We start from the raw sequence: 26,491 nt of genomic DNA, 5'->3' as shown, positions 1-26,491 counted from the left end.
GGTTGTTTTCTTAACAATAAAGCCATTGTTTTTTACCAAGAAATTACTGCATTCCCTGCTGGTTGTGGGTTTTTTTTTTCTTTTTTTTTTTTTGCGTTTTTTTGTGTTTGTTTTTTTTCCAGAGACATCGTTGCATATCATGACGGGGATAATGCCATGAAATGTGGTCATTTTTTAATTAAGCAGTGGTGCTTTTCAGAGAGTTCGCTGCGTTTCCTGTGGAGATAGTGCCACAAAAAGTGTTTGACTTTCACTGATAAAGTTTACTTAAAGATCACTGTTTTTCTAGCTGGTATAGTGCCACGCAAAGCAGTTGTTTTTCTTTTTACCAATACAACATTACAGGAATTGTGCCTCCAAAACCAAGTGGTTTAACCACATGTTCACAGCGTTGTAGACATGTAAAGTTTCAACACATCTGCTACATAACAGATGTAACATATTCACAGTTTGCAGAAACCTACATTGCCAACAGTTCGACAGATGTTTGTGTTGTGTGCTATCATGTGTTTAAAATTAAGTATCTTTGTTTGACATTGTTTGATGGGTTAGTCTTAAATGTAATCTTCTTTAAATATTTTTTTGGAAAGGTAAGCATGTAAATGTTTCTTCTGAAGCAGAGTCTTTGACCCAAATACACCGGCCACTGTGCCTGGTGTGTCTTTCTGGGTGTGTTTTTAACTGAGAGGTGTGAAGACTGGAGCCTCAGCCCCGAGGACATACATGTACCTAGTGTCACACGCACACAGGCACCAACACACACAGATTCTCACTTGCACAGACACGTATGCATACACACTTTGATACCCAGTCTCGCACATACACACACACACACACGTACACAGGGCAGATGTGGCAGCACGGATGCACATGTAGCCAGTGTCTCGCCTCTAACAGTGAGGTGGGCTCCAGGTAACCTGGAGTGACAGCTAAGTGTCTGCAGGACGCTGTCCAGACGTGTGAGGAGCGAGACAGCTGGACTGCCTCCCAGATGTGGCAGAATTCGTCAAACACACACCCGTAAACACGTAGACACACACACCAGATGTGGCAGCAGGAGTCATAACACAGAAGGCCCCAGCTGTTCACATGTCAAAAAAAAGGAGGACTAGCTCTTCTTGTCTGATGGCGCTCGTCAAACTTCCCGGGATGGAGGATAAGTGGGGTTAAGTCATCCTGACAACAGTCTGGGTGCAGAATGACAGGTGCATATGAATTTGTGTGCCTCTGTGTATCTGCACATGTTTTGTTTACCCGTGAGTAGCTTTTCTTCTGCATTTTGTTAGTTACAGTAGTTAGTTTAGTTGTGTGGGCGTAGAATGGAATAGATTGCGCATGGCACCGCACAAACTTATGGCACCCCCCCTCCCTTTCTGACGCCTCCACACACACCCCCACACACATACTGGGACCTGGCATAGGCTGCTCTGCTGCCCGTTGGAGTCTAACTGCTTTACATTAGTACCACCAATATTACGTAATGTGGCATGAAGCTCAATGTTAAAATTCAGCCTTGCAGGAGATGGGTTGTGTCTGGAGGGATTTGGAAGTTTTAATATTATTTGCTCTCTCTTTCCTCTCCACTTTCTAATAAATGCAGTTTAGAGTATCGTGCTGATGTAACAGCCATTGAATGAAAAGGAAAGCTTCCCCTCTCTGGGCCCTCTGAAGTACCGCTACTGGAAGACAGTATCAAGTATGCCATCTTGTGTTCACCATCAGAATAACAACAACTCTAAAGCAACTAATGATGGAAAACATGCAGTCACTCTCCGCACGACTCACTCCTTAATGTGCCATTGCTGCACAGTCACTGTTGTTTTTAGGGACTGTACAAAAATTATTAGAGGGCACGAGGTGGTGAGAAAAGGAAGTGTAATGTAATTTATATTTTTGTTTATTTTTGGGGGGATTGTTTCATTTCCGCATATCTATATTTGAGCTCAGCCTTCCCTTGTGATATTTATTATCTAAAAAAGACATCAAAATAGAAACACCACAAACACAGCGTCTCTGTGTGCCATGGTTTGGCTGTTTATAGTTTACAGTGTTATTTATATGATCAGTTCTGCCCTCACATTATCAGTCCATGGGTGATTTGAATTCACACATTATGTTTATGTATTTATCTGCTTCAAAATCACAGACACCATCTTTAAGTGTTGCTGCGGAGAGCAACTTTTACTGAGGGACTTTAACAACTTTTATGACATACTGTACTATTTTACTTTATTAGTTTTTTATGACACACATTTACCAAACTGCAACCATGATACTAAAAGTGTTGTTTATATGCAACACTTTGCACATACAACTAATTCCCTTACGCGTAAACTAAGAGCTCACCAGCACTGCAGCACTTTGTAGATGTTGTTTCACTTCTAATATTTGCAACTGCTATTGGCTGCATGAATTGTTCTGTCAAGATATAAATGTTTAAGTTGCAGCACATCATCTTAGATCCTTTAGTAACTTGTGGTTAAAGGAGTAAGACCAACTTAAAGGTCCAGTGTGTAGGATTTAGGGCGGATCTATTGGCAGAAATGAAATAAAATATGCTAAGATAATAATCATAACTGTGTTTTCATTAGTTTATAATGACCTGACACCAAAAATTGCTGTGTTTTCATCGCCATTTATACCTACATATGGAGTTCGTCCTTTCCCACAGAATCAGTTTTCATGTCGGCCACCATAGATGTTTCAGTTGGTTGCAATCTGCAACCTCACCACCAGATGGCACTAAATCCTGCACACTGGACCTTTAACATTTTTCTTATACTTTCTAGTTTTTTCCAAAGTGAAGGTCGGAGGGTCTGCAGAAAATAACACAGAGCACAGAGACAGTGGAAGTGTAAAGATACCTGGATACAGTGTTGGAGATGGGCCTCTGTTCATACCTATTAAAGTTGCTCAGTTTGTCACAGTGGGCACTGTTCATCCCCCATATATGTCATCTCCTCAGCTCATTCAGGAATTTTGCATTCACCCCGCCTTGTCACCACACCTACCTGCCAGCCTATCACCTGTCCACATATTTCCCGCTCATGTGGGTTCACCGCGCCCACCTCATCAGGTTAATGCTGCTCACCTGTGGATCATTACCTCCAGTCAATATGAGGTTGCTTCCCAAACACACTGACAGACTGTCCTTTGCTGACATGCAAGACTTTCCAGCGTTTGTTTCTCTCCTCTGTCCATGGCTGGCTTCGCATCGGAGAGACAGTTTTCGCAGTGAGTACTCTGGTTTTCTGACATCGCTCTCTGCCTGCCCCCTCCTGTTACCATCACATGCTATTGAACTGTCTGCTGTGTGTGTGCGTCTGCCGGACACTGGCACCACACCTGTGTGCCGCTTCAGCATTCCACAAAGCCAAAACAAAAGCTTGATTTTTACAGTATGAAATTACCTGGATCTTCCACATTGTGGGGCCGCTAGAGCAAGAGACTTACGGTGGCTGAATGTGGTTGTGCAGCGAACATCCGTCAGTCAAACAACTACCTTCAAGTTTAGCTGTCTGCTAACCTGAATGGGGATGAAATAATTTAATCTTGCATTTCTTTAGACTTTCAAAATGTTATCAGACCGAAAGGATCAAAAGAGAAGTTTATCCACTGATTTACAGACGTCTCTTTCGCAATTAAAGTCTATGGGAAAATGTCTCTTTGGGCTCCATGGCGCTGTTCCTGGGGGCTTGATGAATGCTCACATGTCCACCTCATCAGAAACTGGGGAGGGATTAAGAGGAAGATTGGATTTCTCTGCAACGCTAACTTTTTAGCACATTAGCTAACGTTAGCTTCCATAGCAAAACAAACAAGTGTGGTCCTCCTTTGTAAGATTGGCTTCCTGTGACATCATCCATCCACTGAGTGAGAGCATACGGGTCGGCCAGTCTGGTCCCGTTGGTCAGTGTTTACTTATTCAAGTAACACTGGCGGTCCCGGAGAGTGAGTGAGCTGACATGGTGCGTTGGTAAATTCAGTCTGACGCTCTACACTAAAATGAGAGCCCTGTTGGTGGAAGAAACGCAGCGTTATATTTCTACATGAATGAACCAGCGGTTAAGTTAATCACACATTCACTCCGCTCGGCGCTCTGCTGCTCCGTCTCCACAGACAGAGTGTCCAGAGTGCGCTCTGCCACTCTGAGAGTGCGCTGCTCTGGATAACCCAACGCTACATTCAGACAGCGCTCCCAATTTATCAACGCTCCAGTTTGTGTCAGAGTGCGCTCCCACACTCAGAATGAGTGTTTCTGAATGCACCACTCACATCATCTTCCTCCATCGTCTAAAACAAGCCACTTGCTAGTTAGTGCTAGCTAATGTCTGTGGAGAATTGTTTTGCCTCCAGCTAAGCCCCGCCCACCAAAAAACATCATGTTGATTACTAACAGTAAAAGGGTCTATAAGGTTTTGCCCCCTTCCACCCCCAATAATTTCACCCCTGTAATTTTGGTTAGATAATCAAGTTTGTTTTCTAATGTTTTATATACTATACTGTACATGCAAAAATAATTATAGCTGTCACAAGGGGTCCTCACTGGGCATCTGCCCCTCGTGTCAAACTGTGATGTCAAAGCTGCACTATTCGACCAACTCTAACTCTCAGTCACGCACCATGGTGTAGCAGCACTTGTACTTTTAGGATTCTCTGAGCCAAATGAATCTATTCAGCCTGAACTCCATTTACAGTTTTTCCATTTGTCTTTAAATCAAAATAGATAGAGATTGATAAAATTATATCTGGGAGGGTGAGTGCTGCAGTGCTGCTTAGAAATAGTATCTCCCGCCCTGATTTACCTACGGATACATCAAGCGCGCCAAATCATTTATTTGCTTGTGCCAAAAAACCTTGTCGATACATGCTCTGAACAGCAGTAGCTGGCAGCAATCACACACGTTTTCTCCAAAAAAAAAGCACCTTCCAGGGAAAAAACAGACTTGTGAAATATCTCGGCAGACTGTTCATTCAGAAATGTTCAATGTATTACCATATATATGGTGTTAAAACACACCACAGAAGACACAGACCTCTCCTGCCGCTGAAATACGGGCATTGAACTGAATTTAAATTGCATGTTTATTTGTTTGAATAATGGCTGTTTTTGACTCACTACCTGCAATAAAGTGCTAATTAGTCTCCTCCTGAGATAATTAAATATTTTGAGCCTTGGTAAGTTCAAACATTACTCACAGGGCCCAAGGGAGGTTAATAATTACTGTAATTGACTAAAGACGGCAGCATAATAATTTATTCCGCCAAGTGTTTTCTTGGGATTGCGACTAATGTTACTGTTTAATAAACGCTGCATTTTGAACTCGCCTCATAAAATGGAGAGCAGAGGAGGAACACAGCATTCATATATTAATACAGTGCATGAACACAATTTGCATTATACTCTCACACTGATGAAGATGCATGGACCTCTGCACATGTGTATAAGAATATGTGTGCTTGTACAGCGTGTATTCTTCCCATCACATCTGCAAACAGTTCTCTGAATCCCATCACACCACATATAGTCCCTCTAAAATTAATATGGAACAATTGTTATTTGTGGGCTCATGCTGCACAAATACAAGCTAAAATATTAAGGTTGCATTTTGTATTTCCTGTCCTCGAACATTCTTTTCTTTCAGGAACAGATGGATCAATATTTTCTCATTTTTCAGTATATTCTCTCAGATGTACTTCTCATTAAACCTTCATCACTTCCCTTTTTCCCACTGGTGTTTCATGCGCGCTATTCAGATAATTTCATTATTCTTTGTGGCCTTCTCCCGGTGCCTGATTGTGTTTTATAGGTTATCTGAGAAAAGATCCAATCAAGGCTCCAAATGCCCCTGACCGCGGGGCAGAGCCGCTGACATTTCCTGTGCGTCTGGAGCTCATGTCTCATGACTGCGTCTCTTCCGGTGAGAAAAGACAGCGACTGCTGCTCTGCTTTTGTCCATATGTCCATTTCTGTTAAAGCAAATGAGAAAAGACTTTGATTATTTAACCTTGTTACATCAGAGGCTGAATCAAGATCATGTGAATTCCCCAGAACCTCATGTGTCTCACAGAGCAGGGCAAAGGGCCATGCACAGATACAGTTTTCATATAGAAACTATTTCTATGGGCTATAGCTAGTTCACAGGTTCAGCCCCCAATGCAACTCCCACCCACTTCAAATAAACTGACAAAATACAATAAAGAAGTTTTTCATATTGTCATATTCAGATTTCCGTTGGTCTTCGCGCTACCTGTACAAGAATGAACAAATACAGAACTATTTAATTATTAATTTACGGACATAAAGCAGTCAAATACTGTCTAGAAATACTGTCATCAGCTATAAAATACCCACAATAAGGTTTTAAACTGTAGAATGTAAACTCCCCCAGCTGCTAAACCCCCCAAACGGACTGCTCGTTAGCCGGCAACTAATCTCTATAAACAGATTCTGCAGTAATATGTGTAACAAAAGTCAAATTTGTAATCCATCCATCCATTTTCATCCAGGGCCAGGTCGCGAGGGCAGCAGGCCAAGCAAAGCACCCCAGACGTCCCTCTCCCCAGCAACACTTAGCTCCTCCTGGAGGACTCCGAGGTGTTCCCAGGCCAGATGAGATATGTAATCCCTCCAGTGTGTTCTGGGTCTGCCCCGGGGCCTCCTACCAGTCCGACATGCTCGGAATACCTCCAGCGGGAGGCGCCCAGGAGGATCCTGATCAGATGCTTGAACCACCTCAACTGACTCCTTTTGACGCAAAGGAGCAGCGGCTCTACTCCGAGCTCCTCCCCCTATCTCTTAGACTGAGCCCAGACACCCCACAGAGGAAACTCATTTCGGCTGCTTATATCTATGACTTCATTCTTTCGGTCACTACCCAGAGCTCATGACCATAGGTGAGGGTTGGGACGTAGATGGACCAGTAAATCAATAGCTTCACCTTCCAACTCAGCTCCCTCTTCACCACGACGGTATGCCGCAGTGCCTGCATCTCTCTCGCTCCATTTTACCCTCACTTGTGAACAAGACCCTGAGATACTTGAACTCCTTCACTTGAGGCAGTAACTCTCTCCCTTCTCTTCCACTGGTGTTTTCCCCAAATGTCAAATCATTCCTTAAAGTTCGTCATATTAAATTAATATTACACATATCACACACAGACGTCACATGTCCCTTACACTTCTGGTGAGTTATTGTACGTGAAAGTGGAGCAAATATTTGCAGTTTTGGTGTGAAATCGACCCAAAATGTAATTTAAATTCTTCACTGCACTGTGATATGCAAATACAAAATGACAGTCAACAATCACCAAACAAAACCATAAAGCCTCTGTACTGAACTCGATATTTTCAAAGTCTCTTTTCGAAAGCTTTTGTTAGCCGATTGATTTAATTAATTTAGTCAGACTCACTAAACAAATCCTTAATTTACATTTTCGAGCATGGAGATTTCATGTCCCCGATGACTTACTGTAATTACCCTGTAATGATGATAATGAGAACAACAACGACACTGTTTATTATATTAGGAGAGTAATTTAATACAGCAGGCTGCTTAATCTCACTGCAGGCCAGAGGGCTGTTCTCGTCAAGGTGCAAGTTAGGACGAAGGGCAGGCCACAGCAGGGCAGTGTAGAGATCTGCAGGCCTGCTGAGTCTTTGGGTCAGTGCCATCCCTATTGGTTCTGTTTAAACCAAGCATAAAGTCTGTGTGAAGTGATTTTTTTTTTTCAACCTTGAGGGCATTTGCTGGAAGGAGAGAGGTGGTTGGCTTGTAGCCCAGGACAGAGAGGTAATTGGTTTATAGTAGCCCTGCAGTGGATGTCCATATGCTGAGCAGTATGAAGATATATATAGTTTAAAAAGTTAGAGCAGCAAAAACCTGGAGCATATCAGTTATGGTTTGGATCCTAGATGGTGGGGACGTGAGCTTACAAAACACTTGTTTGAGCAGGAGAAGATGCAGTGAGGTGAACAAACACCCTGCAGAGTCTTGTGTATCCACATCACACTCCTGGAGGTATACAGTACCTGATGTGGTTTCTGTTTTCTGATAGCTGAAGTCATCCAGGTCAAAATCTGTGCTAAAAAAAAACAGTTTACCCAGCCCATAGCCACCACTTGTCTCTACAGTAAATATGAAGCTACAGCCAGCAGCTGGTTAGCTCAGCTTAGTATAAAGATAGATGCTGTGTCTCAAATCGGAAACTTTTGGACTTTACTTGCTATTTCAGCCTTCACACTGAGAAGTATGGAAAAATGCCTGTCATGGTATTCTTAAGTGCTGTATCTGATGCGGAGTCTGCACCAGTCAATTAAAACTGAAGAAGCCTCTTGGATGAGAGGTGGAACATCTTCAAGAAACTCAGGCAAGTCCAGTTGCCTACGATATATCGTGCTTAAGATCAGTCACACTGTTGAGTGTGGAACATTGGACGCTTCTCACCTTCAATGGGCGTCATGTTGCCTGTGTAGCGGAAGGATTGGGACTGCATATACATTTCAAACTTTTGAATTGTTGCCAACTACTGCGGTGGACGCCGAAGCATTGTAGAAATACATGTGAGTATTTGCAACCCGTTCTCATTCCCAGCCCGTCAAATACCACCGCTTTGTTAGTGATTTTGGCATCAGATACTGACGCTAAAGGCACCTTTAATGGCAGTACGCCACAGGGGCCGTCAGTTTGCTTTACAAGGAAGAAGAGGATACACTATATTAATCCCGAGGGGAAATTGAATTTTTTCACTCTGTTGTCTCTCCAGCTGCCAGTCCACGCTCCATACTTGGTCCAGCGACCCTCAGGTACCTAACCCAAGTCCCTATGGACTGAGCTACTGTCACCCAGTCATACAATGCTTCCCAAGCATGAGCATTTTGGCTTGCTCAGGGGTGCCTTGGCGGTGCCCAGGAAGCTAACTGGCACCTCTCCAGCTACCAGTCCACACTCCATATTTGGTCCAGACAGGGGCTTGAGCAGACGACTCTCTGGTTCCCAAACCACGCCCCTGTGGACTGAGCCACTGCCGCCCCAACTACTTGGAGTGCCTAAGTGCGTTCACACATCAGTTTGTAACGCTGCCAGAAACTATGAAATATCAAGAACTGGAAAGTCCATATAGTGCGGGTGGGAGCAGAGGTGGATGAATCCATCAAACCCAGGACTTTCACCCAGGAGCTTCCCACGTGAATGCTGAGCCAAACCATGTCTTTTCTAACCCTAAAAACCAGACAACTGAATCAGGTGTAAAACAACTAGCCTGGTTCTGTCCAAAGGCATCAATATCCATCTACGAGCATTTCCTCCAGTTTTTACGCTAAGCTACACTACGCTAAGCTAAGCTAACTTTCAGCAAGAAAGTGAATGTGTGCCTGCCAAGGTGTCAAACTATTCCTTTAACAAGCATTTTAAAGGGCCAGTTCGCCCACATTACAAGAAGATCCTTTTACACAACAGATTCCAGAGACTTTACAGTTCAATGCACCAGAGAAACCAATTGATAGCCCGCTTGCATCGGGCTCCTGTCATTGTGTGACATTGCTTGAATGCATTATTTTCCCCACACCTCTTCATTTCACAATGCCGCCTCTATGATTGGCATCTGATCTGCTCTAATTAGCAGCTGATGTTTAGTAAATCTGCAAGGCTCTTCATTGTTAGAGGAAGGATTAGATTCATCCTGTCTCGACACACTCTTTCAATCGACACAAATATCATTTACCCATCTCTGTGTGCTTTCTCACACACTCAGTCAGTCAATCACAATGCCCCGTTTTTATTTCCTCTCTGCAAGACTGGAGAGGGAATATTAAACAAATTTGAATTTCCACATTAAAATCTAATTCTCCTCTCTAAATTTGTACTGGATTGTGTCATAATCTAATTTTAATTGTGCTTTCTGGTTGTAATTGACCCATAATGCCTCAGATGTCTCCTGCAGCATGTTCATTCCTGGGTTGCATCTGGTTGTGCACTAAGTGAATACTGCTGGCTTCATATATCTGTCTCTAACGTTCTCTCAGTCGACATGCACTCAGATTTTTTTAAATGTCTCTGTCTCCACACTTGTTTCTGACTCACTCGCTACTTTAATAGAGGGTACGATCCAGTTCTCACTCCCTCTCTTTGTGAGAATGAACCCAAGCACTGGAGTGATTCATTTTCAATTCAATAAAACCAATACCTTTGTACCTATCTCATTTCAAGTGTAACTCATTGTGTCTATTTTAACCTTGCACAGAGGGCCTGCTGAGCTCTTGGTGCCACACAATGTAAGCCCAAGGCTACCCACTAAATAACGTGGAGGAAGAAAATAGAGATTTCTATTTCTATACAGGCCAGTGTGTGAGCATGAGGGAAAAAAAACGCTCCTTCTCTGTGTGGTTACTTGCGGTGGAACCAGACAGACAACCTTGACTCTGCAAAATGACTCAGAAGCTGACAGAACAAAGAGGTCAGACAGTTGCCAAGACAAAGAACAAACCCTCCCAAAATGACAAATAAAACCCTATTTGCACACTGTCATGACCAGCAGTCATATTTGTGAGTGCTCTGACAATGCAGCATACCAGAATCTGCATGTGATTCCTTTAACCGCATATAAGGTTACTCATTAATTCACATTTCCCTCTGGCTGTAACCATTTCCTCGTACACTCCAAAGTCTACTGGTGACTGAAAGTGTTTCCTTGTCATCTGTGTAATATGCTGGGATAGGCCAGATACAGTTGTGCCCGTATCTGTCTTTCAAGCCGAGACAAAAGATAATGACCTCCTCACCATGCCATAAATCTCTGTGATTCTGTGTGCTCATCCTGTATGCTGCAGGATGAGAGGGTTTCACTGTTATTAAAGGAGTGCGTTTGTAAGTGCCCAAGTTGGCGTCTGGAAATTAATTGTTTTGTCTAACCAACACTACAAAACCCAGACATACTTTACTACGATATAAAACAGAGAAAAGCAGCAAATCTTCTCCGAAGAGAACCTACAACCAGAGACTGTTTGTAATTGTTGATTGGAGAATAAGTCAAATGATTAAAAGCGCTCGAAACTAATCACTGCTGCACTTATTGCGGATATCAGTATGGTGTTATCATGGAAGCGTAGCACCCACCCTGTGGTTTGTTACCAGCTCACCCGTTTCCCGTCTAAGGGTGGAGGCCTTGTAAGTAACCTGTGAATGTGTGATGTGTGCTACATTGTATGTGGTGTGGTGAAGCAGCTCTCTCTCGGGTGTGTCAGGGTGATGACTGCATGTGGCAGCAAGTGATGATAACCAGTAGAATCAAGTGTCTAGATAAGATCAGGACTACTGCTCAACCTCATGAGAAGGCCATGTTTATTATTCACTGGTGAAGACGGCATTAAAGCCATTATGACGAACAACTGAACGGCACCCAAGTGTCTTGCTATTCTTCCTTCAGCGGAGTGGTCCAAACCGCTAAAAGCTAGCTACCAGCGGATAACAAGCCAAGCTAAATTAATGCTAATAAGCCAGCGTGTTCCCAACTATGGTTCAGAGCTGGTAAGCTGTCGCGGAGAGATAACAGGTTACTCCCAGGTTAACGTCGTTATCTCTGTTAGCACTGTTGCCTTTGATTGCACTGTTTGTACTGTTAACACTGTTGGCTGCTAGCCGCCGGCTTAGCCACCTCCATGTTGAGAGCCGTGCGCAGACAACCTATGAATCAAATGCTGCGTTCCATTTACCTCAGAAGTTGGAGGACAGAGCTGGGAAACGCATCACACCCGAGTTGACGGTGTCCCAGTGCGCAAATTTGCGAATCCTGGGATGGTGAAAGTATGACCCACCTTACTCTTCGTCTGATTGGCTAGAACTCATTGCCTTCGTTGTTTGGATTGGTTCGGTTTAGGCAAGAGGGGTGGGATTGGGTATGGTTAGCATAAGAATGTCAGGGTAGGGGTGCCCGCTAGCTCACCTGGTAGAGCGTGCACCGTATGTACAAAGACACAATGTACAAAGTGCTAGTGCTGCGCAATGTATCGTGGTAATTACTATACCCTATATAGTGGACTCAAAGTATCCCACAATTTTTTGCACTAAGCACCACTATACTGTTGTCGGGTATAAGCCAGCAGTATGTTTATTGGGTTAATTTAGCAGTCTGTAATGATTTGGTACCACGAACGATAACGCAAATGCTAATGCTAATTTGCTAACTAGCTAATTTGCGGTTGTCATTTCCGATGAGTGCACAACGGCTGTGTTTGGTTTGAGACAACACTACCCTGTCGAAATTCGCACACTACGCCAATAAGTACATAGTGCACATAGTATACTACATATACTATGTAGTATACTATGTATGTACTACGTAGTTTATCATTGTTTTCATCACTAGCACCAAGAGGAAAAGAAATTAGTGTGCAGAACGTTCTTCTATTGTGTTTGACATATGGCGTATCGCTCTCCGTTTCGATTCAAACGGAGAGCCAGGACTAGATGGGAAGCTAGTGGAGACTAACTGGCTGCGGCTAACGCTCCGCTAGCAGCTCCCAGCTAGCTAGCGGTTTGTTATTCAGGTTAAAGTGGGAGAGGCAGCAGATCTGTCGGGCAGCTGAGTGGAGCCTGAGGAGGAAGCACCAGTTAGCCCCGGTTTCACTACAGGCAGATTCACTCGCTACAGGGGCAAGGAAATAAAACCTGAACAGCCAATCAGAGTGATCTCTCTCACTGACAAGCTCCGCCACCGATTCAACATGCTCAATCGGCCGAAGTGCCGCTGCTGCCGACACCGAAGTTCTGACGGCGACAGGCGCTCACCGACAGCCCGACTTTGGTCGACGGCCGACCGTCGGCTTGGTGTGTCAGGGCCTTAAGGGCCGTTTCATAGCCGACGCAAAGGCACGCAGATGGGAACGCATCAAGACGCATTGGCCGCCATGATGCGTGCTTGTGTCTCAAAATGTGTTGTCCATTTTTTTGATACGCAATGCAGCGATGCGTGTAATACCATGCGTTGCCAGCAGGGGTGATAATGCAAGCGACATACTTGAAATTAATCACTTTTTGTCATTCACAGAAGAAGCAGTTATGAAATATGGCAGGCGAGGAGGAAAAACTCTGCGAACTCGTACGGGCACACCCCCATTTATATGACAGTTCTAGTACCCTGCACTCTAATAAAATAGCAGTACTAGCTAGCCGGAATGTACTGGTGACTCTGCTACACCCTATCGCGCGAGCAATGTATTGCATTCCAAGTGTCACCTGCGTCGCTTGCATTCAATGTGTTGACTATGAAAGGAAGTGCGTTGCTCGCGTTGCGTGCGTCGACTATGAAATGGCCCTTAGTCCTCTACATAGCACTCCCACATAGTGAGTGGGGAGTAGTGAATGATTTCAGACACAGCCTATGTCTACTTCTTCCTGTAAATAATGTGACATTTTTTATATAGTTTTGATATATGTTTAGATATAGGGTAGTTGTGCAGTTATTATAGATTGATTGGTCCCCAATAAATCAATAAATCAATATGTTCACTGTTTTCTGTGGAGGCATGAGAGTGACATGAAGTAATGTGGCGCCACAAATGTTCATTTTGTGGGTGAAGTGCTCCTTTAAGTCTCCACTATCTGTTCTGCTGCATGTTATCATCATCAATATTACATATGGCCTTTGTTCCTCGTGGGCGTAGCCTCTGTCGGGGGGGCGTGTGCACGAGGGGTGGGAACGTGTCGACGTCAACGGTCGGTCCTTTCTGTGAACGCCAAAATAAAACGTCTAAAAACTTTTCTGTCGGACTCATAACTCGACACACATGGCAGCGGCGGGATAAGGCGGAGAGGGAAGCCGTTTTCTCCGGGCTGTAACGGTTGTTGGGACTCGGTTGTGTTCACGTACCGGAGGAGGCTCCTGTTTCCTCCCCGTCTTTCTTTCCAGGGGTCGCACAGCCGAGACAGAAGAGAGCCAGCGGGCTGGAGCCGTTTAGCCGACCTGCTAGCTAACGTCAAGTTGTAAGAAAGTGGAGAAGACGGCGGCTAAACGGGAGCTTATCCGCCTACACAGACCTATGCGACGGATAGCAGGTAACAGAGCTCCCCTTGCTCCTTCCACCACACGGAATATAAACCGTGATGCGTTTACGTGACTCATTTTAGACACAGTTTAACCGTTAAAATCTTGATACTGCAACAGCTCTGTCTTGGCTCGTTTGTGGCAGCAGCAACAACAGCATACGTAGCTTTCTCTTTTTACTGTTTCCACCAGCAACTTTGCTCCCAAAATCCAAACGGGTTGCTTCATATTGCAACTCGTTTCAGCCGTTATTCCATCACCATGCACTGCTTCTACCTCAAAGAGAAATGATAATGGGCTCATCAAGGAGAGGTGGACAATTAATGCAACACACTCTTTGAACCAGCTGCTTGTGTGCAGGCTGCACGTCACCACTCACTGTAGGATGCTACCTGCAAACATGTCAGTCAGATTAAATTCATCAGCAGTTATTTATCAGTATTCATGACATGACTCAACCTGCCTGCAGAGATTGGTGAGATCAGGCCAAGGTTTGCAACACAGCGTTGGTGTGCTGTAGCAATGCGGTAGAGACAGGAGCCCGGTTTGTATTTCCAGAGGAACAGGGGGAAATTGAACCGCTATTATTTATGTTTGGTCGATATGTCACGGGGTCATGGTTTGCTGACAGCAGCAGGATAGTCCGGCGGAACAAGGTCAAACGTGGACGGCAGAGCAGCACCTCCCCTGCCCGGCCTGTCAACCGCAGTGAGGAGGCTCTGTGAGCTGCCTCTTCCCATGGGGCAGTGTGAACCAGCCTGCCAGGTGAAGAATGCCAATGAATTATTCAGGCACATGCTGCATATGATCAACGTGGCCCAGGAATGTGCATTGCTGCTGGGGACAATAAGAGACTCTCACAGTCTTGTGTGGCTCCTCCAACAAGAATTGCCCACCTCAGCTTCTCTGTTACAAATGCCAGCTTGTAGAGAATATAGCATTGGAAAGCACAGTGGAATAAGAGTTGCACGTCTATTAGAGCTGCTTTGATTCGTGGGGAACGTGCATTTGAAAGTTGTCAGGCTCCCTTTTTCTATTTTCATTTTGAAGTTTATTCTGCAGATGTTTCTAAAGCTCAAGTGGAAAATTGCTCTGAAGATTGCCTCTGGTGGCTCCGAGCAACGCTGTAATCTTCATGGCACTATTCAAATTGATGGGTTTTGCTTGTGGCACTTTGTCTTGTGGTGCTTTGTTTTCCTCGGCAGCTTGTTCTTGTGCTTTTGTTTCCTTGTGTTTAACAGAACGGTGTGCATGTATGACACTGGACGTTTTAAGAGTAAAAATAGAACTTAATGTAGGCTGCATGCCTGAAGTGTCATGTGCTTCTCAGAGGCTAAATGACTTACATTGCAGCGAGGACGCCTTCACAAAATATATGGCTGCGTTATAGTCTACGTTTGTGTCCGGCAGTCGATAGTAATCTTTACCTTGCACAATCCTAATCGCCAGCTCTCCTTGAATAAGTAGTTTTAAATGTCTTGCATCATTTCTGTGGTTTAATCTCAATTTCAGTACATTTCCCAGGCCAGAGTCCAGACCGGCATCAGCACGGTGTGTTGTAATAGCTGAGAGGTCATGATGAGGATGCACTTTAGCAAACAGCGTAGCTTGTGAACAATTGTGACCTTTTGGGTCTCTGTTTTTGTAGGTACGTGGTCAATTTTGCTGTAATTGTAGTTGTAAAAGGTTGAGTAGTGGAAGAGAGACAAAGCTAGGTGATTATTTTTGTCTGCAGCAGTATAAAAATGGAAATAAGGAACAGTTAAAAACTGGTAGCAATGTCAGGAGTTTTCAGTCCAAGTTTAGGGCTGCAGATTGCTCCGACTACTGTACTGTATTTTTTATATCTTGGGAATGACGCAAGAGAGTTGTTGATGCTCCTGTCCGACCCTGAGACATCAGGTTTCTCAGAACAGAATCTCGTTTTTTGCTCTTGAACGTAAGCAGCTCCAGAAAACCAATAAGTCTACGGTCAGAGCGGTTACGTCAATCGACGGTGAATGGAAAAACAACCTTTGTGGACTCAAAGATTAATTTTCTCCCCTTTTGTCATCTAACCAATCCTGAAAAAGACCATTTGAACAAGCTGATTTTGCTGCAGTTGCAAACACAGTGCTATTTCAGTCCATCTCCGCTGATTGCCTGTGATTTGAAAAGACAGGCTTCTAGTTTGTTGACCTGAGTGAGAGTAAACAGAGCTCTTCAGTCAGTGTTTACTCTGTGTATGTGCATGTGTTTACAGTCAGTAGCTGGCATGTCTACATCCAGCGTCTGTGTTTGTTCTCATTAGTTTAAATATGTATTGGTCCGCCACTTCAACTCTGTCTCTGGCAAATACTTGCAACACTAATAATAATACTTAAAGGAGCACTTCACACGCAAAATGACTATTTGAATATCCAGTGTAACCTGAATTCACAGGCCCAGGCAGAACTCTTCATGAGTTAGCCTGTGGAGTTTAAGTTGCAGGGTGGATAATTGATTAGTTGATCCTATTAGAGCTGATTAGATCAGATCAATGCATGAGAGGAGCAGCCGCTGCAGAGGCAAAGTTTTAGACCCAGCACAATCAACAGTTAAGGTTGCTCTCAGACCTAGAGTCGTCGCTGGTCTGAATCAGGGACTCAAACAATGTGTCATGTGACAGTTGCTTCAGATCCAGGTCGAACACCTTCTCACCACAAACCAACCGCACCAGAGTTTGTTTGTAACCGGACCGAGACCACCTCTTCAAGAAGGTCTTGGTCCGGTTGTTTTGGTGCACACCTGAGTGTGATTGCTGTGTTCACACCTGCCTCAACAAACCACACTGAGGGGGCAAACGAACTTGAGCTTGATTGAATCGAACCAAACAGGGCAGATGTGAACGCACCCTAAATCTCACTTTGACTGGTGCTCTGCTGCTCTGTCTGTGCCCAGAGTACGCTATGCACTGCGAGAGTGTGTTGCAATAAGTAACCAGACATACTTGAATTCATCAAGAGTTTTCTCTTTTTTGGATTCTTTGTTCAAAAACCTTTTCCTCAGGAGTTAAACGTAACACAGGGTGAGGAGTTGATATACAAATGATCATTTTGTGGGTGAAGTATTCCTTTAAATCTGTAAGATAAATGAGTGTCAGCAATAAGTAACCAAACTAAAATAACAAATACTATTAGGTGGTTGATTTAAATAAAGATATGAGTGAAATAAAAAAGCACCATTGAGGTAAAATACAGCCTCAAAACTTGTTGCACAGTCTTGCACTGCCTCTGTCCCATGAGTTGAAGCTATGTCTCCATCCTGACAATCCTCTTTTCTTTGCTCGCTCAGCCTTTGTTTTCTTCTCAGGGATTTTTGGTGTGTCCTAAACAACCCACTGTAATCCCCTTGCAAAATATGCATATAAATGGAGACCTTTCATTCCAAATCCAAATGCTGTGCTACGCACTGTATTCACAACACCCAATAACTTTCTTTCTGTTTTCTGTGTTTTCCCTCTGTTGCCCTGAACCTCCACTGCCTTTCATTTTCTCCTTTTCGTCTATGGACTGCCCTGCTTGTCTAAGGCGCTCATGTCACTTGCATTAGACAGCCCATGTCTTCGGCTTTTCTTTTTTCCCCTCCTGTCTCTTCCCCTTTCTTCTTTTCTCTGTGGACTGGATGAACCACACAGGGTGCTGCTGCACCTTCACCACCGCCGCCACCTCAGTTTCTCTTCTGGTGCTGCCCTGGATGACTGACAGTCATCAATTGAACCTGTCCATGTGTATCACCCACTCTCTGTATCCTGCCCTCCCCCCCACACACTCTTCCCTTCCTGTCTCCTCCTCTGCTGTGTTTAGGTGAGTGATGGAGACGAGAGAGTTGACCGTGGTAGCTGGCAGCTTCGTGGGTTTCCAGCTCCTCTTCTCAGTGGCCAGTCCGCGGCTCTCCTCCGTCATCACACCAGGATATGCACGGCTGCCTCCCACCAAGCACACCGAGTGGAACTCCAGGTGTGTCACAGAAACCCACTACACCCCCTCTGTGGGGAGGCTTTTTCTCATATATGTATCTGACCTGTGAACGCTCTGATGGTTTAATCTTGGAACTGTGTGGACACCAGAGCTTTTTATTTTCAGTTTATTTCACGTTGTTGTTAAAAGCTGCAGCAGTTTGTCAGCTCAGAAATATATCTTTCATCACAGCTCTCTATAAAAGGTTATCATGTTTTCATGTATGATTGGTTGCATCGCAATTAAGATGGTGTCCCTCGTCACCTTGTACTGGGCATCATCAGCAAAGCCCTGATTGTTTAATGGTTCTAAAGATCATCTTGCCAGATCTTCCTGATTTGCGATGAGACAAAATCCGGCACAAACATCAACAAGACGACCTGAGCTTGAGATCGACCGGAAATACACCAAAATAATTTTAATAACCAGAGCAGGTAAATCAATCAGTGATTATGTGTGTGACATGCATTCATACAGCGAGCAGCAGCAGTCACCCACTGTCACCGACACCAACACAGCGTTACTACAGAGGCCTACGTACATGTCAACAGCTGTGGGGTAAATGAGACAGACTCGGGCTTGGCGGGGTCGGAGGACTGTTGTCCGTCTGTGGACAGTGAGCAGTGAACAATTTGTAATTACCTTGGCCAGCAGACTTCACTACCGGCCGCTAAAACCAGCCGCTGGTGACTTGACAAGCTGAGTTGCAGGTGAAAAAATCTGCCATCTTGAGTTGAGCTTAGACGGGCCAGTTCACACTGCGGCAACTTGTGAGAGTCAGTACTCTGGTTGTTTGTGAATGGAATCTGTTTTGTGCAATTTTTGGTAAATCTTTCACTCTCTAGGAACAGAGCTGTCAAATGTATCACACGTGTTGTCATGTGTGGTGTCTCGGTTAACATTTGAAAAATCTTTTAATGTGGGCCAAGCTTTAGATGACAACCCAGCCAGAAAAAAAACAGCCAGCAAGTTTACAGCCATAGTGCCACATTTTGTTCTTTTTTTGCTGAGTTAGATGAGAGGACAGGAAACAGGGTGAACTGGCTGGCCTGGCTCAGTCTGAAGGGTAACTAATCTCACCTTCCACATTCTGACAGAGGCAGAGTGGATGTTTCTCCCTCTTTCCAGTCTTTGTGGTAAGCTAAGCCAACCGGTCTACGCCAACGCAGAAATTATGCCGTATCCTACGCTTTAGTCTGACATGCACCTCCCCAGAAATGTAACCACATGTCACAGTGACACAGACCTTCTGTCGTTTCTGTAAGCTGAAACCATTTCCCTCGGTGGAAACAAAGCTTTGATTTACTTTAATTTCACAGATAAGAAACAATAAATTGTGAAGTCTTCACAAAAATAGCATTTTAAGTCTTGTGTGTGATTTATCCTGGCTTCATATGAGCAGAGGAAATCTCTGCTCATCACTAGGCTAATTTATACAAAGTAAAATGCCATAGGCTTGTGCTAATAACATTAGCATGTTGTATTTGTTTGGAGAACGTGTTTAGTGTAAGACAGTAGTTTTGTCAGTGAACCTTGTGAGTTGTAATGGAGCTGAATTTTGTAACGTTACCTTTGTTAAATGTTGCTGTTGTCCCTGGCTTCATATGAGTAGAGGAAAAGTTTGCTAGCTGCTATGCTAATTAATACAATGTAAAATGCCATAGGCTTGTGCTAATAACGTTAGCATGTTGTATTTGTGGGGAAAATGTGTCCAGATAAAGACAAGTGTTTGTCTGTGAATGCTGCGAGTTATAGTGAAGCTGATTTGTGTACTTGTGTTTGAAACTGTCTCTGTTAAGACATGTTTAATGTGTGTTTTAATGTGTGTTTTGAATCAACTAAACTTTACTTTAAATGCTCACAACAGTGTAGGCCAAGTACGTAGGGTCTGCCGCAGAAGTATAAATCCCACTTAACCCCCAACACAATGGATGGAAGCAGAATAATTTGTTACATAAATACATGTTGTGAATTTTGGAAAATAATACATCTGTCTTTGTTAAATACACTTTAACTTTTTATTTAACAACACTCTGGAGATACTGAAAATGTTTAGATCACATGAGTCGGACACAGCCACCGCTGGAATCTTGTTCTACAAACAGTGTAACACTAATATTATTAGTGTCATCTAATCTTTATCTGCAACTGTGCAGAAATACTGGGTTAAAACAGGATGAATAGAGATGCAAAGGAGCATTCAAATGTTGATGTAGAATTTGAATGTCAACGTTGTGAATGAAGCTTTGAAGCCTAGAACAGTACAGTACAGTCCTGTCTGAGACACACCTCCCTAGAATAGTGTTGTTTCATAACATTGCCGAGTCATGTAATCCTGACGGGAGTGACCTGTGTTGAGCAAACACAAGTTTTTGTGGTGATGCATGTCCATTGCGTTGGCTCCTGACCTGCCTCTGGCCAAATCATCATTCTACACACAGCTACAGCTGTGATGTGATTGGCCGGTGGAGCACAAAGTTTAAGTTTCGTGCAGAAACCTCGGGTGAAGTTCATTTTTAGTTGCATAACATCTTTCACAGACTTAGTTATTTTCTTCTCTCTCCTCCTTTTTGTCCGTCTCTCTTTGCTGCCTGAAGTGCCCAAGGATAAGCATCCATTCATACAGCTATAGCTTACATTAGCCTCTCTGTCCTCATTTGAAGGTACAGAGTGTATTGAGGGAATAGTCCAAAGCAAGTCAAAGGCCGAGCTCTGATGGTTCACTATAGAGTGGCCTACTGTTGCATAACCGCCAGCTCTGACTGTGTCAGTGTGTTGTTTATGTAACCACAACTTAAGTGCAAAGAGAGGAGGGAGAAAGCATTTCCAAAGAAAGAGCAGGGTCAACAGCCTGATATTGAACACAGCTGCGGAATCCAGAAGACTGTTGTTAATATTGCTGACTTCTCTGTTGTTTCTATTCTCTGTTTTTAATTGTGTGTTCTTTGGGTTTTACAAATCTAATTTGAAACTTCTCAACGCAAACACAAGAACCAGAGAGCGACTCTGAGAATCGTGACATAACCTGCACTGACAGCGTTATTGACACTCGGTTTTACCAACTTCCTTTAGCTGAGTTCCTCCACGGCTGTTCCATTTTTAGACACTGCACTCTGATTTAGCAGAAATAAGTGCATACAGCTTCCAGTTGGGTGAAAACATTTGCCAGCCGGGGATAAGGAGGGCTGTTGAAACTGTAGTCCCCTTTACACTTTATGTTCATACGTAATATGCATACGTAATATGGATAGGATTTCTTCAGTATTCATTTACAAGGCCAAATTATCCCCAAATGTCTCTCCCTTGGTCAAAATGAACCTCATAATTCAAATAGTAAATAAAGCACTTTCATGTTAAATCAGTGTCTCTCCAGCGCTCTTTGGCTGACACAGGACGTCGAGGGGGGGCTGTGAGCCGAGCTGCAGCTAACGTTAGCTCAGCTTGTTCCTCTGATAACTTAAGATCCAGGCGTCTGATGACTGAAGTCTTTGATGATGCAGTCAGTGACACACTTAAAAGATCTAAAGTGATGGTGACATGACTTCAAACAATAAGAAAGTAGTCGGCTAGAAATGTTGTAATGTCCGGTCACCCGGCCGACAGATAGCACTTGAGGAAATTTCTGAGTAACGGCCTCATCCAGTTGTACAGTAGCTGATCTGTAGAGCCAGTCTTGGCCTGGGCTCAGGCCAGCAGCTGCAGCCTGTGGACAGGGACTGCTGTACTCCAGAGGCTACATGGTGACAGTGGAGGAACTGTGATTCTGGCAGAGGAGAGATAAGGGCCACTGGACCTCTGAAGTATCTTTTCAGTGGTCCAGATAACCACTCCAAAGGTCAGGGGTGAGACTGCATGAGGCCTGATAAAAAAGAAGTTACAGCCACGTAGACACAGAGGATAACACAGACATGATTATACTGTATGCAAGGACATGTAACGAGACAGCAGAGACGTAAGCACCCCTTATTTTAATCGTTAACCATTAGTTACAATCACAGATACACCAATTGTGAAATTTGGGGCAGATACTGTTGTTTAAAATAACATTTAATTGCCACTATCAATATGTTTTTTGTTGTGGTTGTTTCACAAACAACTCCTCTCTTCTCTTAGAGACTGTCCATAGCTCAGTGTTGTACACGTGTCCTTGCTTCAGTCTGTAGATGAAAGGTCAGTTTCTGCATGTAGTACGTTCACAATGTCCTGATTTTAACCTTTGCTCACAGTCATTTGGGAGTTTATGAACTATACATTTGTGGATAGTTTAGAGTGACAGTTTAGAGTTAGTTTAGGAGTTAATTGCATATTTTTCAAGCCAAGGAAACAAATGGGACCGTTTCCAGTACATTAAGACATAAATGTTTTGTATTTGTTCCATCTCTTGTTACTGTATTTCTTATTACTACGTAGCATTAGCAGCTGGCTTTGGAAAAACAACAGCAAAGATTAGCCGAGTGGCTAATGTTAAACACAATACGTCAGTTGGCAGTGGTCAGATAAGAACTCACTCGACAGCGAAGACGTAGGCGTGGATGGACAGAGTCATCCAACCAGGTGACTCTTCTATTGATCTGAGCAGAAGATTGACAAGATAAAGGGAGGAAGTGTGTGCTTAATGGTAAATAAGGACTGGTGAGACAATATGAATGGGAGGTGCTGTCCTGTTCCTGCTCGCCCTGCGCCACAAGGAGAATAAACACCCTGGATCACTGCCGTACACCATGCAGAGGTGGTTGCAGAGCAGCGTTGCCTATGTGCAGTATGGGAGGAGTGACCATGCTATTGTTTTGTTGAGGTTGAGATATATAAACATACTTCAATAGAATATAGTGACTCTGAATGTCCATCAACTGTCCTGGACGTGAAGCATCATGTTTCAGCCAGCATCTTGTAATGGCCTTTTGACATGCCAGTATAAGGATTTTTTTGTGGGTCCCTTTTAAATTGTGTAACCTAGAATTCCCTCAAGTATCAGAATAACCCTTCACCAAAATGTTTGTAATTTTATACATGACCAAAATATATGGGAGTGTTCGGCATTCACCTGCCTGCAGAGTCTCCAGCAGTGCTGTTCACCTAATTATTTGTATTTCGTGTGTTGTGATAAGAAGTCAGAGCCATCTTTTAAGAGTTGGTTGAGGTTTGCTGCATGCCACAGATGGAGTGCCACGCATCCCGCGGCAGATTAATATTCAGACCTGCTTCCCATTTCGATTTCTCCCATTGCACTTTTATAAACTCCTGTACAGTTTGGAGGCTATTTTGGAGGGGGTGTTATCACATCGATACCCTCTTCTGAAATTCCTATTTTGATTTCTTTATTCTAAAAGTGTCCTAGCGGAGTATATCTTAAGTCCTCATAACTGATTTTAAAGTAATTTAGTTCTTCATTACACTACCTTTGAATGAGCACAGATTCAATTGTACAAATGTATGAAACAACCTTTAAAAGGCATAGTCTGGATCTTTTGAAGTGGGGTTGTATGAGGTATTTATCCATATTTAGTGTATTTCCTAGGGATGCATGATATTGGATATTCTCATTGAAACCCATTTGGCCGATAACTGATACCAACATCGATATATCTACTTATTTCTCCACCTAATTTTAGTGATCACCATGTCTCTTCTGTAGTGGAATTACCATCATATTATGCATGTATGCTCTTATCGTGACGGCCCACCAGCAGATGGAGACATGAAATATGATGCTTTTCAATGTATGTGATATTCATCAATTGTGCAAATTACAAAAAAGCATGTTGGTCCATTCATTTTAAAGCTAATTTTGGCCGATACAGGCTTTAAACGTGCCAATGTTATCGTGAATGAATCCGCTTTTACGTCTGGAACCTCCCTTGTGACGTCGACCCCAGCAGGATTCGGACCCTGGACCTTCCACATGGAAAACGAGTGCTCTAACCATCGTGCGTCCCTAGTATTTCCTACAGTAGATGGTGGGCAGCACACTCCCAGTTTGGTGAAGCAGGCAGGAGTACCGCCACAGAAGCTCTGCAATGTACTGCTGTGGACAAAATATGTTTTAGCTACTTCAAAAAGGGCCTAAAAAAAATAAATCAATAAAAAAAAAAATCAATATCAGTCTAAGCGGATGCTGCATTGAGAATATTTTCACCACTTCACCTCGTCATCAGACAGCCCTTTCCTTTGGTGCTGCACTTTCTCATCTGTACATATTGTTATTCAAAATCACAGCTGTGCCGTGCACTGTATCACCGCAGGTCAGCTGTTTGGGTCAGAAAGTGCTGTTGCTCCATACGAGTGAAACAAAACTTCACTTTTCTCAAGGTCTCAAGGATGTTGCGTGCTGGTGTTTTTCCAGGCTGTTCAAACAAAGAAATGAAAACAGCTGTGGCGAGTAACACTGAATATAGACACCAACACTCCGCCTGCAAGATTGAGACAACTCAGCGCTTGCAGTGGACATTTCTCTTACAAGAATTGTGTAAAACCACCACCAAATCAGTGAGAGAGTAATTTGCTGAGGAGCACTGCTGTACCAAACCATCAGGTAAATTAGGCCTAATACATACAAATAAATGAGACTTGCCAGACAATGAGTAAAGTGTGGAGCGCTGGCATCCTCTGATTCAGATCCTGAAGTGTTGTAACCGAGTCCCTCTCATGGCAGCAGGAGCTCTCTGGGTCTGTGAGCATGTGTTTACATATTACACAGTCAGCTTCTGCTCTTTCTCAGCCTCCAGTTTCCACAGAAGTTCCCCATCCTCTGTTTTTTCAGCCCGTTCAGTGTCCCTCTGCAAAAATGTTTCCTTTGAATACTCTGGTTCACAAAGGTATCGGTTTGTCTCCATAGGAATGTCATTTTGTCATCACTGTTATTTTATCTTCTTGTATTTGTCGTCTCTTTATTAAACTGCTAAAAGTCAGGCCCAAACATGAGAAACATCACTGCTTTAAGAGCCTTTGTACGAGATATGATAAACCATAATTTCCTCTCTAATATGTATTTTACAGTGCTGTTAGAACACCAACAAAATTACCCAATTTTTACGGTATAGTAGGAGCGTGCATCTCATTAACGATAATGCCGGTATAATTTTTAGTAAGATATGAAAAATTCGTTTGATACTTGCGATATTTTGACTTTGTGACATATTGACGTCACACTGTTACCCATGGCAACAGCAAGCATGGCTTACAAAATTATTACAGACTCCTTGGTGGTTCCACAGTAGTGTGGACTAAACTGTGGCGTCCTGAATGTTTTACTTCTCTTAGCGCTCAGAGGGAACTCATTCAGCGGCTCCTCCGGCAGCAGCACAGCGTCTCTCCCTCTCCTCTCTGATTCTGTCACAAACCTTTGCTGATGGAGGTGGCCTGGCCGACCGCACTAAACCCAGGCCTGCGGGAGAAGGGGGCCTGGGAGCCGCCAGCCCCCCCTCTTCATAATAGATGGATTAGCAACCATTTTACTTCTGACAATAAATAGTTTCCATCCTAGACTTGTATGGCTTTTTAAATTGTTTTATTTAAGGTGTAAAAAGAAGAGAGAAAATGATGCGGTGATATCATACCGTCACCGCACCCCCCCCACAATAATACCGTAATATTGATTTTAGGCCATACCACCCAGCCCTAGTTTCTGCTAACACCTATCAGGTAATGTTATCTAGCTCCTCTCCTGCTGATGTCATCATTAGTGTGCCGTTCACTGTGTAGCATTTTCAGGGAAACAGCAGGGTGCACATTGGCGGTTTGATAGTGAATTTGCTGAGTCCCAAAGGTGTCCAGGGAAGATATCTGTTTGTCAGGATGAGGGGATGCTGTATCAAGCCCTGCTTTTCAGCCTGCACAGAACTGATATGACGCAACAGAAAAACATCGGCCATGTCATCAGTAAATGTCACCTTACCGCTGTTAGGTCGATGGCAATCAACTATGCTAATATCTGTCATTAACTCATATTATTCTGCCATCATATTTACTACTTTGTTCTTGTTTGTGTCCGTCCACAGGTTGGTGTCGACTGTGCACGCTCTGATCGTGGGGTTGTTCTGTCTGTACATCCTGTGGTTCGATGATGAGGTCAACGCCAACCCTGTCTGGTAAGAGGAACAGAAAACAAATGCATAAACAAAACATCCAGCAACACTGCAATACAATGAAATGAGGCAGGGAAATAGTATGTGACATGCAAACAAATAAAACCTTCAGAAACACAAAAGCAGTGATTCTGTATACGTGTTGGAAAGGACAAAAAACCCTGACACATTATGCCATGTCACTTTGGCAGGCTAAAAAAAAAAAATGTGTGAATGCTTTAGGCACTTTTAGGAGAAACCTGTCTTCTCACATCTGCCTTTTCAGACCGGCAGCCATGACTAGCTCACAGGGGAAGGGAGGAAACAGATGAAGGGATGAAGATGGGAGGTGGGAGGTAGTGAAGGATCGTCAGGGCTGGTAGTTAATACCTTTGGAGAGATGACGATGGCG

At 43.7% G+C, this 26,491-nt stretch overlaps 2 protein-coding genes across 4 annotated transcripts in view; both read left to right on the top strand.

The window, feature by feature from the left end:
• The window catches only part of plppr2a (phospholipid phosphatase related 2a), a 199,326-nt gene that overhangs the window by 154,203 nt on the left and 18,632 nt on the right, over positions 1–26,491 (top strand). The window lies entirely within an intron of this gene.
• tlcd4b (TLC domain containing 4b) overlaps positions 13,699–26,491 on the top strand; it is a 154,810-nt gene continuing 142,017 nt past the window's right edge. For all 3 annotated transcript variants that reach the window (XR_007447833.1, XR_007447832.1, XM_049560795.1), the window contains exons 1-3: positions 13,699–14,050; positions 17,864–18,016; positions 26,014–26,103. Coding sequence is in view for 1 of the 3 variants with exons in the window: in XM_049560795.1 (XP_049416752.1) it covers positions 17,871–18,016; positions 26,014–26,103 (236 nt within the window). In the remaining 2 variants the exon portion in view is untranslated. The remainder of the gene's footprint in view (positions 14,051–17,863; positions 18,017–26,013; positions 26,104–26,491) is intronic.

This window comes from Epinephelus fuscoguttatus, linkage group LG19 (genome assembly GCF_011397635.1).
Source record: "Epinephelus fuscoguttatus linkage group LG19, E.fuscoguttatus.final_Chr_v1".
In the NCBI taxonomy this organism is placed as follows: domain Eukaryota; kingdom Metazoa; phylum Chordata; class Actinopteri; order Perciformes; family Serranidae; genus Epinephelus; species Epinephelus fuscoguttatus.
The sequence above is the reverse complement of the archived record's forward strand: the minus strand, read 5'-3'. Positions and strand labels throughout refer to the sequence as shown.